Raw genomic sequence first — 14,871 nt, forward strand, 5'->3', positions numbered from 1 at the left:
AGAGAGAGAGAACTATGTATATATCAGGGATCATTTCCAAAAATGGAAAGAGGTAAGTGGAGCCACTGTATTCAATTCAGTACGTGAGCGATATCTCAGCAAATATTGTTAATATTGGTAACTTGAATTTCTAATTCATACAAAACTATAGACTTTGTATATGGACATCACAAACATCATATTTGAATCAATGCTGCATTCAACATACCATGTGACATACAAAAATTGATATTTAAGATTTTCTTTCTTTTAAATTAAGAAATTAACTAATGTATAATACTAAAATTTTAATTATAATCTACAATTTGATATCAGACTTACTGACATACATTCAAAAATGGTAGTTCAATAAAATTTGAATGTGAGTTAACAAACATGATAACATGGCCTTTGACCTGTGAACCATGTCAGTTGGGTTAAGAGTGACCATGACACTTGTCACTATTCTTAAAGTTTGATTAAGCATCAGAAATTTAAACATTCATTTAGAGTACAGAATTTTGTTTGGTACACTTAATTGATTTATATAAAATCTTGATGAATGAAGTTAGAGAAATTACTGAGAGATACATATATAATATATGCAGCACTTATGAATAATTTTTCTTAAAATATAAATGCACATTGAAATGCTATTTTATTTTGAAATAATACTGCAGTTGTCATATTTTAATATTTTGCACTACTGGCTCAAATCTGTTACTGTTCAAGCACTTTGAAGCAACATTTTATCAGCTTTCTGAAAATATATCCCAAAAGTGTTTGTTTTACTAAGTAGCTCATAGTATATCATAGGAATACAAGGTTGTGTACATTATATAAAAATGATTTTGAACATGTAACTGTGAAAGTCATGTAACTGCCACAGCCAACATAAAGTCCAGGTGAAATGGAATGTGTCAGAACTATATTTTAACATTGGCATTTTGTAGATAGTGTGATGCTACCAGTAGCATCCTTGTGACCAAGGCAACAATATACAACATAATTAAAAAGTATCTCCCTGTAGACAAGTGACACAAGTTGTTCCATGACATATCTTGCACAATTTTTAAATTGAAATTGGTATTCATGCAATTCCGTTCTAAGACATACCAGTCAAGTTGCTGGGTTTATCACCTGTGGATTTCTGTGCAATCAGACAATTAAAATTGGTGTTTGGAAACCGTTCTCTTCATACATAAGATGACTTATGGAAAGCCAACTAGGAGGAGGGGTATGCTTTGTGCATAACAGCCTTGATGGAGCCTTTTTCAATGGAAACTGTCCTGTAAGGCTATTGTCAAGATGTATGATTGTTATGTAGAGCAAGACTGGGATGATGTGATGAGGCTCAAAAATCATTTTAACACTTTTGCTATGGGCATCTTTTTCTGTACATGTCATGAGGTTTAAGTGAGTTACATTCAAAATTTAATTAAACTACTTTCTTACCATTGTATGCTAATAAGTAGAGCATAAAAACATAGCAAATAATTCAAATTTTAATAGTATACAAGTTTTATGTTCTTAATTTTATAAGACTATATTTAAAAGAAATCCTGAATTTTCTTTACTATGAGAATTGACATTTTTTTAGGTATCCCCTCTTCTCTAATTTATTTACCACCCCCTCCAAGAAGTATGAAATTTAATGCAAGTTACTCATTATAATGTTGTCATTGCTCAGGCAAAACATCATTTTTATAGCCTTCAGTCTTATTTAGTTACAGAGCAATAAAATAAAAAATGACACTCCTCTTGCCATGCCACTTGTCACATTATCTCTTTCAGAAATTGCCAATAGTTCTCTCTGACATTTAATACTACATTACTTATAACCAATAGAAATCCAAGGTTTTAATCTTTCAAATGACCTATTATATTACATTGTTTCCTGTACAGAGAATTTCTGTTTCACTTCCAGTTCAAACTTTATTCCCATGGGAAATGCATTGATGAGCTTAGCTGAATTTTTAACAGCTGTTATTGCATAGCTAGAAAGCCAGAAAAATTGTGATAGTTATGGACATTGTCCACTTTTGTGTTGTTATTCTCTATTCTTAGGTTCATTATTTAATTAAATAAAGAACTATTTAATATAGTTGTACCGTTAGTATAAAAAAGTTGGATTGAGTTTTGTCGACAGAAAAAAAAAAGTTCCAGGTATACTTTATTTCTTGTTTTCACACTATTTTCCTTATTTACTATTATAAAAGTAACTAAAATGTAAAAATTAGATACTTTTTAGGTTAGATTAGATAAAATAAATATTAATAATTTTTTCATGAAGTACGCTCATGAGCAACCTCCGCGTTATATAATACGATAGGGTAATGTGAGCTACACATTTACCAAGTGTCTCACATGATGCAAATATTAATTAGACACCATTCAAAGAGCAATAAAACAATAAAATTTAAGTATGAACAGATGTATACTGTTATGAGTTTAAAGCTATTTAGGATAATCAAATGTAGTTTCATGTTACAATTTGAAGTAATTCTAGAAAGAAAATAAGGGTAATTCAGATTTTTTTTTATTGTTACGAACCAACCCAACCTCGTATAAAGTTAGGTAGAAAAAATAACAGATAAAATATGAATTTTTATTGAAAAAAAAACATTTGAAATTTATTTAGGAAGTTTTAAAGATCATGCAAAAAAAATTGAGATTTTTAAGATTAAGAAAAGTATTTTTAATCTTAACATGAAAATCATTTTGCACTCAGTGCAGTAAACAATTTGGCTCCATATATTCATGTAAAAGTTTAGTAGTAAAAATACTTCATTATAAATTCCGATTTTTTGTCTGAAAATGACTCATAATAATTACTGAAGGCTTACGAAATGTGAAGATTCACAAAACATATTAGAATTTATAGTATGGAAACTATAAGGGTCAATTTGGGGTGATGAACTTGGCTGATTCAACCAATCCCATAGCAAGAGAGTCAATATAACGTACTCAGACCTATGAAATTCACAATATAATGCAGCAAATGATATTTGGCTAGGTGTCTGTCATCTCCTAATTAAACACCATGAGAATTTGCTAAAACGTGCTTCTATATTAAAAATTATTCCTATTTCAAAAGCTACTAATTTCTGATCAAAGCTTGAAGATCATCAAAGAGAAAAATAAGAATGGAATTAGAAAAGCAATATCTTAAGTTATCCTCTAATTATCTGTTTAGAACAGATGGTGTATTATAGACTTAAGAACTTTAGCAATATATTCTGAAAACCTTACTAACAAATGTGTTAACAGAAAGTCAAGATTTCCCTGTTTGTTTCTTTTGGGTTATAGATAGAGAATAATAAATGGTAAAAGGTATTACAAATTAACCTAAAATTTGACTTTGTGTGAAGAAATTTGTAATCGAAGTTCAGTGTCAGTTTTGATCTGATATGGTAATCTAAGTGTGTACTAGCTCAAAAAATATTTTCCTGATGATGATTATTATTTTTGGTAGGAGCTACAATCGAGAAAGACATAGGAGTGGAGGAATGCCTTCTTTTCCTTTGTCTCCTAGACAACCATCTTTTGACAGGTATGAGTTATATTTGTTTAAAAATATGTATTTTTCAGTTTTAACAAAGTAATAGATATTTATTTCTTTTTCATTTCGAGCATCATTGAAATTAGTCAAAGGAATTTCATGTTAGAATCAAAGCTATTTTTTTAATATACTTTCGACAGATACCCCCCTAAACCTTCTGCATGTATTAACAATATTTTGAAAATCTGATCCCCTTTCATGCTGTAATTTATTTTTTAATCCAACAATTTCCAAATGACCTACCAAACATATTTTAATAAATCCACATTAGAATTTAAGCTGACAGATTTGGATGAATTCTGAGTTAATCTAGTTTAAAAATGGAACATTATTAAACTACAGTTGTTGGTGGTAAGTGAAACAAAAGAAGGCTAATACAAATTGTGAAAACTTGTATACTGTTTCATAAAATATTTATTTATCTGCTTTCACTAATGCAGATAGAATTGCACCAGGAAATTAAGTTTTTCTATAGTACATTTCCCAAATACCCTGTTCAGTTACAGCAGATGCTATGTACCTATACATACTTTTATATATACATGTGTTTTATATATATATATATGATATAATAATGTCACTAAAATTAAAAACAAGCTTAATTTAGTTTAGCTTTTCAGCATAAGTTACAACAGAACATGCCTCCATCATATTCAGTTTTGTAAAACATGAAACTTATTGTATTTATTCTGTACCTTGTGTAAACCTTTGCAGATGTCTTTGCAGTAGGTTCCTCTTCATTTGCAACACCAAGCCAAAATTAGTTTTTATCATCTCTCTCTCATTGTTTAATGTACAAATGAACTAAGGAAAATACTGTTCACAACATTATAACAGGAAATGTTATCTTTTATTTTGTCTCTTAATGACTCCCTGTAAAAGAGTTCTTTAATTATATAGTGTGTTACTGCATTACATTGTTTGTAATTTGCAGAGTTTGAATGATTAGGAATATTTTTATATTTAGATCATATGAAATGAGTGCTGAAGAACGTGATCTGCGAACAGTGTTATGCATGCAGTTGTCCCCAAGAATACATAGCCGAGACCTGGAGGAATTTTTTTCCTCAGTGGGAAAGGTCAGTAGTTACTGAGTATGAAATAATATTTTGAGTTTATAATTTAGATGTTTAGAGATGTCTAGAATATATGATGCAAACCTAGAAATTTGTCCACTAGTAAGATTCTTGTGGTATTTAAAATAACACTCCAATAATATGTGTGTGTGTGCACATTTAAACCTACTTAGACTAGTATTCTTAAGAGAAGCTAAAGACATTATTTGAAAAGTTCAAGTAATATTTAAGTTACTTTTAAGTAAACTAACTTTTGTGAAGCCTGTTTGAGCACTCAGATGTATATCATGTTGAAAAAAGTGCTTTTATGAAAGCATGGTTCTATTGGCTATTAATTACTTGGATAGGTTCAACAGGCACTTTGCTATCAGTAATGATGTTATAAAATTACAAGTGCTTATTAGAATATAAATATAGAAACAAGCATACACCAATATTGTAGATTTTCTAACAGCTATTCTAGCTGCACAGTGCTAGAATCTTGTCGTAGTAGTTTCCGATTAAGATTGTAAACACATCTCGCATGTTTTATTCAAAATTTTTGCAATTTTCCACATATTGTTATAAAAATTCTTTGTTTTGAGTCTTCTTTGGTCTTTACAGATGAAATTGTGTGTTGCATTAAGTTTTATTCTTAAATGAAAGCTTCAGCACAGAGATTTCAGGCAAATGTATTTCATAGAAGATTCAATTCCAGTACAATCTAATGTACTTAAATTTCATTTAAATCAGATTCTTACTTTCTCCATTATAAACTTTAAAATCATATAAAATATACATTGCTGTCTTTCTTTTTACATGGATTTGTAAAATAACACCAAAATTAGTCTATAATTTGTTTTTTTTAATAAGTATTACAGTTATTGCACAAATGAGTAGTTTTAAGTTGCTTTTTTTACTATTGTCTAATAACTATTGGTTTATATTTTTCACTAAATTGTTTTGTGGAATGATGTGGTGTGATTTATTATAATATGGTCTATGGTATGGTTTGATTTTTGCTAATGTGTAGATGTCTTGACACTTACCTACAAACATTACTTTTGAGTTACTATACTATTAAGTGCAGTAGTAGACTGAACTTTTTATTTGATCATAATATTTATTTTATTAGAATATATTTAAGTCTATGGTGTTTAGATGGGGGTGAATTATGATTAACTTGATTGTTGAAAAATAATCATCTAATCGAAATTAGGGTTTCTGAATATTTACTGTTTTCAGTTTTTTTTCCACCTGTTCAAGGAATCAAAACATTTTCATTTCGCTTGTGTGCTGTTAAGCACAAATATACATAATTGAGAGGAAGGGGTCCTCATGAATTGAATATCTTGAGTTCAATTTTCACTGCCACTAAACTTATTCATTCTATCTCCTGCCACTGTCACTAATTTTTAACTGCTGACTAGAGGAAAAGCAACTGACAGGCAGCACTCACTGACAATGCTTTGGCTAATTAAGTGTTAACCCTCTCTCTACAGGCATCCTTTTCCATGCATGTCTAATTGCATAGTTAGAAAGCCAGAAAAAATGTGATACTTATAGGACATTGTCTGCCTTTTACGTGTTATTCTGCTGTGTTCTTTAGTTCATTATTTCATTAAATAAAAGATTATTTAGTGCAGTAGTACCATTCGTACGAAAAATAATAGTAGAGTTAAGTTTTGACAGTTGACAGTAAAAAAAAGAAGATCGAAGTAAGTAGTATATTTCTTGGTTTTCATGTGTATTTTTTATTTGTTATTATAAAAGTAACTAAACTGTAAAAATTAGGATAGATAAGATTAGATTAGGTAAAATGAATAATATAAATTTTCACGAGGCATGTTCGTCAGCAACTTGTGAGTAGCCTATGCATTACATAATCCACTAAGATAATGTAAGCTATACATTTGCCAAGTTATTTACTGCTTGTGTGGCACTGATATTAGTTAGGCACTGTTCAAAGGGCAATAAAACAATAAAATTAAGCATAAGCAGATATATCTTGTTATGAGCTTTAAGCTATTTAGGATAAACAATTGTAGTTTGCTGTTACAATTTGCAGTCATTCTGTAAAGAAAAAAAGAGTACTTTAGATTTATTTCCTAATTTTTTATGATGGTTACTAGGTTGGTCAGCTTGGCCAACCCTGTATAGAGTTAGGATAAAGAAAATAACAGATAAAATATTAATTTTTATTGAAAAAAAGGCATTTGAAATTTATTTAGGAGGTTATAAAGATCACACACAAAATTTGATATTTTTAAGATGAAGAAAAGTATTTGTAATCTTAACATGAAAATTCCTTTGCACATGGAGCAGTAACATCCCGACTCCATATATTCACGGAAAAATTTCTAATAAATTTAATTCATCAAAAATTATAATTTTTTTTGTCCACAAAAGTCTTGTAATGTTTACTAAAAGCTTTAAAAATTTTGTGAAGATACACAATGCATATTAAAAGATATAGTATGAAAACAGCTGGATACTTTGAGGTCATGAGGTTGCTGTAATCTACTGAGCCTGTAGTGAGAGGGTTAACTGTTGCCATGGTGAATGTTCTTGTAGATTTTTCCCAACATTAATAAAAATATGTAGACTTTAGAGATTTGTTTTCATCATAGTCAGTATTTTTAGGGCACCTGCAACTGGTATAATGCAGATTTGTTATAGAATTGAATTTTCATCATTTATAAGCTAGAATTCTCATGTAAGAGATATTTTTGGTTGTGTTGTCAAGAATAAGTGAAAATGCAAGTGATATGACTGTAAAATAAAATTGTGATAGCTTTGACTGTCTTACGAAGTATGAATACCAATGTGAATAAATAAGAAAACCATAAAGTTTATTCAGTTAATATACTTATTCATTACCCTTGATTGGTTACAAAGTGTGTGAGTAACGGTGTAGTTATAGCAAAACACACTGTACGAAAAGACTGCAATGTGTGGAAAAATGTTGAAATATTGGAAAAAAGTTAACACACGTCTGTGACATAAACTTGTTTTATTTGCTATGTTTCAGGCGTATACCATTCATCACACTTAGCTACTAAAAGTATACATGTAGAGAACTCTTTAAATTTATTTAAAAATAAAGGTAATGAGAAATAGAGCTCATGCAAAGAACAGAACATGAGGCACATATACTAAGAGAGGTATGTGAAATAATGTATTTTCTGGCTTTGTAATACAGCAATTAAATACAAACAATAATTAATTAACCCTTCCATTACAGGCTGGGTGGAATCCACCCAGCTCATAACCACGAACGTATCCACGAGAGTAATTATACTATGATTTTTGATAATGTATGCACATCTTTACAAAATTTTGCATGTTATTGGTAAACATTACAAGGTTTTTTGTGCACAAAATATCAGGTTTTTAAATAAGTATTAAGATTTTTAATGAAAGATTTTCATGTAAACCTTTTTCTTTCAGAATATTGGCTATCCAACATGCAAAGCAATTTTGATTTTAACATTAAAAATACTTTAATGAATTAGAACATTTTCAAATTTCACATGTGAAATCTTTATAATCTCCAGATAATTATCAAATTTTTTGTAGAAAAAATGTTATATTTTATTTGTTATTTTCACTACTGTATTTCTGTATGGGTTGGTTTGGTTTGACTGACTTCATAACCTCAATAAAAAATAAAGAAAAAAATGTAAATTTTGCTTTTTTCGTTCTACAATAACTACAAATTATAACATGAAAACACAAATTTTTTGTAGAAATAGCTTATTCATTTATATATATTTATTATTTTTATCATATTGACCTTCCAGCTGGGCCTGGCTAACAATACAGAAGTTACAATGATGCAGCGCATGTGCACTCATGTTACTGTATCCACTAATATATAAGTGACCTTTAGTTTTTACAAAGTGACCTGTATTGGCTGTGTTTTAGCGGACTAGTATTTTGTAAAATAGTGTCACATTTCAATTATTATACATTATATATGTATATACATTATTTCTATTTATAAATAAGTCCTTAAACTTATTTTCTTAAAACATAGAACAGTAAATAAAGAAGTAAAAGTAAACAATTATCTCTCTTAGTTATGAGCTTTCTACTCGTTTGCTGCTTGTCATAGGTTGCTAAGCCTTATGAAATTACCCATGTGGAGGATGTGAAAAGAATTTTTTTTATAGGTTTTATATATACATTTTAAATAACCAAAAAAATCACAAATTGCTATATAGATACCATAGAATTCTACTATGATTTATCAAGCATAGTAACTAAGCTGTATTTGGGTCTAAAGACCTACCTCATTGTTTGAACTCTTGTGTGAAAAGAATGAAATTAACACAATAACACCTCAAAATGACTGAGATAACCACTAGGGGGACATTCTGAGATTTTGATTGGCTATTCATGTCATATATAGAAGTAAGTGTATATAAGGGAGTATTTTCAAAAATGGAAAGAGGTGGGTGGGGGGCCACTGTGTTTGATTCACTACAGGAGCAATATCTTAGCAAATAGAAAAGAGAAGAGGTTCTTATTTTATATTCTAGCTTATCAGTATCAGTAGTTTGAGTTCCCAGTTTGTATGAAAATGTAAATTTTGTATTTTGACATCATAAACATTTAATTTGAACCAGTGCTACATTCAACATCCCACATGACACATAAAAATTGATGTTTAGCTGTATTTTTTAATATTTACTTTTAAATTATGAAATTGTGTAAGGTATGATAAATAATAAATCAACTAACATCTAATACTAAAATTGGAATTATGATCTACAGTTTTATAGCAAACTTATTGACATAGATTTAGAAAATTGTAGTTCAATAAAATTTTGAATGCAAGTCAACTAATGCAATGACAAGGCCTTTGACACGTGACCCGTTGTGATTGGGTTAAACACTTAGCAGAACTAGAAGAATAAAAATCATAAAAAACATACAATTACAAAAATATGATACAACAGGGAAAGGATAAAAAAATTCATCAAAATGAATATTATTTACACAGGGAAATGGAGGAATAGTGATGACAGTAGTCAAAATCAAGGTTAGAAAAGGTGTGGTAATAGGTATATTAATGAAAGCTGTAATTACATAAAAGAAAACTTTCATTGATTATGTATGGTGTCAGAGAATTTAATTATGACTTTATATTCTACACCTTTGTGATCAAGTTTGTTGTGATGAGCATGTAAAACAAGTACATTCATGTCATCAGTTCCATTATTGTTTGTAAACTGGGTGGTTAAGAGTGTAGTTTGTGCATGTACGATACATTTTCTTATAGAAGGTTTAGAATTAAAAAAGTAAATTACAAATTATCGTGCATGGAATCTGGAGACTTGGATTTCCTCTGACTTCTAATTTTTCCCTACATGTATTTCAAAATCAATTTTATATGTTGATTCTAAATATATATCAAAAATAATAACTCCAAAATATTTTAGAATCAAAATATTTTTTTCTGACACTTATTTTGTGTAAATTATTAAGAAAACATTAGTTATTTCATTTCTACACAACTGCAGAGTATGGCTACTAACAAAACAACTCGCTTGTTAATTTATTTTAGGATGTTTTTGTCCATTGCAAATAACAACTAATTTTTTCTAAAAACTGACTATATTATCCATATTTTGATTTTTAAATATTTCACTTGATTTTTATACGAGTCTTGGTTGAAACCTTGTTATGATGCTACATTAAGTGGTTTGATCATTTTCTAACGAAACACAGCTTCGGAAAGAACTATAAAGAAAGTTTAAATATGATTGGATAGAGTAGGAGTTAGACTGTCACATAATAGTAAATATGCAGGTATAAGATTTTTTTATACTTTCTGTAAATGTTTTTTTTTTGTGAATTGTCAAAGAATTTGTGTGTTAAATTATCTCTCTTAAAGCTAAGGAATGTTTTTGAATGAGAGGACATCAAATAACTTGATATAAAGTAAGCGTATACAGTTTAGAAACAGGTTTACTGTGTAACAAAGAAAACTGTTACAAGTTTAATACAGAAAGAATTGTGCAACGTTTGAGAATATTTTTTCATTAGGTACAAGTAGTTTACATAGACACAGGAATATATATATATACATATATATACACTATGAAACGAAAGTCTTAACTGGAGGTTACATAAAGCTTAATTAATAAAGGTATGTTGTTGTTTGGTTCTTAATTTAAAATTACAGTTTTTATTTTTCAATAGATATACTATGGTTTTATTGAGTTGCAATGTTTGTAAATATTTTTTGTGTGATATTCACCAAATAAAGTTGTCAAACCAGTTAAGTTTACTGTTTATTATGATAGGTGACTGCAAAATATTTCTATAATTCATATCTTTATTGAATGTTTTTTCTAATTGCAATTATGATATGTTTTTAATAAAATCATTATTACCTTCACTAGTGGTAGTAAAACATGTTTTCCTTATTTAGATATCAATTTATTTGATTTATAGAAGATCAGTTGCTGCATATTTTAAAAAATAAACATAATGGTAACCTAATGTTGGTACTTAATTGACATCAGCAATTCAGTTGCAAAGTAGGAATTATCCAGATTATCTTTAAAAGAAATTGTGGAAAGTATTTTTTTTTAGACAAAAATTATTATTTTTTGAAAATACACTAATGACAACTTCACAAAAGATATGTTGTATGAAACCAAATGTAACTAGAAAATTACTTTAAAAAACAATGTTAATGTCATGTTTGAAAAGTGCAGTGCTTATAAAAATTACAAAAGTAGCATAAACCTGTTTGTTTTTTTTCCCTCTTTTATGTGGTTTGGTGGGTGTGATTGATTTAGCAAATACCAATAATTGCGCATCTCTTTTTTTGCCACGAGGAAAAAATTGCAACATATAATTAAAAGAAAAAAAAAAGAACCATTGCTATTCTTCCACACAAGTTTAAAATACATTGCACTGAAATATATGTAATAATAAAAGTTGGTTTAATCTTATATATTGAAAAACACTGCAAGCTTTGATTTTGGGCTGATTTTAGTACACTCCAAATGAAAACTACTGTTCATTAAACTCCATACTTTTTTCTGAGCATAGTACAGTAATCAAAACCCCTATATGAGGAATGATGAAACAAATAGAAAAAAAGTGCTAAATTGAACCTTATAATTTCAGTGTAAGTGTAATTTTACTGAGTTTACCCAATCATTGTTTTTCAACCTCAGTGTGATGTAATAGCATATGTGTGTTTTATATATATATAACAGGCTTGAGAAATAACAGATTAGTGATCTGAACATGTAAAGAAAGATCCTTTTTTCTATTCTTTTTAATTGTAGAAGGTAATTTTGCTTCCATTTCAGCTCAAATAGAGATTGGAACAAAGTGATAAAAACTTAACTTGGTGACACAGTAGAAAATTTGTTTATGAATAGCTGAAATAATTATAGTACTAATTTTTTATAGTTTGATTTATCATTTTATACTTTATTTGAACTATAATGTTTCAGTGTTATAAGAAATATTTTTGTGGAATAAGATGAGGTAGAGTTAGTTAAATAATTTTGCATCTGACTGTATCAAGTTTTATTTTGCAGACAAGGCTTTTTATTAATTAATAGGTTGTTTTTAAGTTAGGTTTTAGTAGCCGAAGTAACTGCTTGAATGGGCAAAGAAAAATCATGAAAAGAAATATAGAAACAAATATATAGATGAATATATATAATAGGTTTAGGACTTACTACACATATTGAATGAATTTTCCGATTAACAGTTTAAAAATTGTTGGTTTGTTTACAAAATTCGTATGGTATAAAGCATATTTTTTGTTGCATGACAGTGATCTAAACAAAGTGAAACTACTTCAAGTGTTTTTCATATGAAAACAATGTTCAAATTAACTGTTTTATAAAAGAAAAGAAAAGAAAAAATGTAGGAAAGTTTTACAAGAATGTAGTAAGATATAAAATCAATAATTGAAATATACAAAGGTAAGCAATTTTCATTGCTTCTTAAAAACGTACAACTATGAAATCGTTTCGAATTTTCAAAGCTGCTAATTCATACAAATATCACATATAAAAGCACGTATCATTTGCAGAAGCTACATGATATGTAGAAAGTTTATTTCAAGTTTCAAACTTCTTCATTTAATATTTTTTTTGCAATGCAATAAACCATACACAGTGCATAGAATCAATGCACATGGGTGTTTTTAGGTAATAGTGTATTCAGTTTTCCCTCATTATATCTAATTATTACTGTAAAAGGTTAAAAGTTTAAGTCTGGGCTGCTTGCATGCTTGGATCTAATTGTTACATCTGCTAATTTTCCCAGGTGAGTGATGTAAGGATTATTGTGGATACCAGAACTAGAAGGTCTAAAGGGATTGCCTATGTGGAATTTGCAGACATAGAATCTGTAACTTTGGTAAGCCACATATTTAATCTTTTTCATTATATTTTTATATTTAGTTCTATTTCTTTACTCTGTAGAGTAGGACCTTCAAAACTTTCTAAGTCTACAATATACAGATTATAAGCAAATTTTTAGTAATTCTAAATGATTTTAATACTTGGAAATGGTAATCTTAAGCAACATAAATTTAGTTATTAAGGATTTTGTCATTTGTCATTTTGACAAGGTTTAGTTTAGTTCTATATATACAAGTAAAGAAAAAAAATTAAAAATAGGAAGTAAATGTAGGGATGGATAATATCAATCCTTCAAAAACAATGCAAACAAGAGAGTTGGGATGGCATTTGCATCATCCCTACTACCTTGTTTGCATTGTTTTTAACCATCCCTACCATTTACTTACGTTTTTGAAAAGTTTATTCTTTACTTGCTTGCTTTTTTTTTAATGCAGTGTCTCATTAGACATGGGAAGGTTGTATTTATAACCAAGTTCTAAATACAATGAGGTTCCAAGTGTAATATTTATTGTTTATCTATTATTGGCTGGTAATTCTTGTTTAATTCTTTCATCATGGGCTCGGTCCCTGGAACTGACCTTGTAACCAGTTTGTGCTTGTTATAGTTTTCATGCTATAACTTTTGAATTAGCAAGCGAACATTAACGAAATTGGGCAGATTATCAGTAAACATTATAGTGCTTTCATATGCAAAATATAAAATCTTTTTATTAAGTATAAAAGTTTATAAAGCAATGTTTTTCTCGTGTCTATTTTTTCTTTTTGCATGTTGCCTATCTATCATGCAAAGATTAAGATTAAAAATACTTTTATGCATCAGAAAATTTTAAAATTTCACATGCAAAATCTTTATAATGCGAGATAGTTATCAAACATTTCTTAAGAAAAAACTTTATATTTTATCTGTTATTTTTGGTAATTAATCTCTGTACGAGTTCAGTAGATTTGACCAATCTCACAACCACCATAAAAAATTAGGAAATAAATATAGACTATGCCTCTTTCATTCTAGAATGAACACAAATTATAACACAAAAACATAAATGTTTAGACTAAATAGCTTAAATCTCATAACATTATACATTTATTTTATTGACCTTTCAGCCGTGCCTGGCTAACAATACAGAGGTTACAATAACGTGACTCATGCACTCATGTTACCATATCAAATAACATAAAACTGATCTTTGTTCTGTGCAAAGTAACTTGTCTTGGCTGTGTTTTAGTGGACTAGTATTTTGTAAAATACAATCATTATACATTATATATATGTATATATTATTGTTATTTTGAAATAAGTTCTTAAACATATTTTTCCTAAAACATAGAAGAGTAAATAAAGAAGTAAAGCAAACAATTATCTCTTCTAGTTACAACCTTTGTACTTGGTTGCTGCTTTACATTGGTTGCTAAGCCTTATAAAATTTTGCACGTGGAGGATATGAAACAAAATATTTGTTTTTAGGTTTTATATATACATTTGAGTAACTAAAAAATCATAAATTACTACATTAATACCATAGAATTCCACTATAATTTATAAAGCTTAGTAACTAAGATGTATTTTAGTCTAAAAAAAATATGAAATTTCGAGCAGACTAAAGACGCCATACCTCATTGAAATATTGGTTCAAAAAAAAGCAATGGTGCCAAGTCCATTAAAATGGCTAAGAAAGCCACTATGGGGGATATTCTGAGCCTCCGATTGGTTATTCATGTCATATATAAATGTAAGTGTATATAAGGGAGCATTTCCAAAAATGGAAAGAAGTGGGTGGGGTGCCACTGTATTTGATTTATTCCATGAGCAATATCTCGGCAAATTGAAAAGATAAGAGGTTCTTATTTTATGTTTTAGCTTGTCAGT

The 14,871-nt window shown here is 28.7% G+C and overlaps 1 protein-coding gene across 2 annotated transcripts in view; it reads left to right on the top strand.

Moving 5' to 3' along the window:
• The window catches only part of LOC106457915 (RNA-binding protein 39-like), a 74,320-nt gene that overhangs the window by 33,325 nt on the left and 26,124 nt on the right, over window positions 1-14,871 (top strand). For both annotated transcript variants that reach the window (XM_013917362.2, XM_022383993.1), the window contains exons 5-7: window positions 3,455-3,532; window positions 4,509-4,620; window positions 12,907-12,999. In XM_013917362.2, coding sequence (XP_013772816.1) covers window positions 3,455-3,532; window positions 4,509-4,620; window positions 12,907-12,999 — 283 coding nt within the window. The remainder of the gene's footprint in view (window positions 1-3,454; window positions 3,533-4,508; window positions 4,621-12,906; window positions 13,000-14,871) is intronic.

The sequence above is a fragment of the Limulus polyphemus genome, unplaced genomic scaffold, assembly GCF_000517525.1.
Source record: "Limulus polyphemus unplaced genomic scaffold, Limulus_polyphemus-2.1.2 Scaffold391, whole genome shotgun sequence".
Taxonomy (NCBI): domain Eukaryota; kingdom Metazoa; phylum Arthropoda; class Merostomata; order Xiphosura; family Limulidae; genus Limulus; species Limulus polyphemus.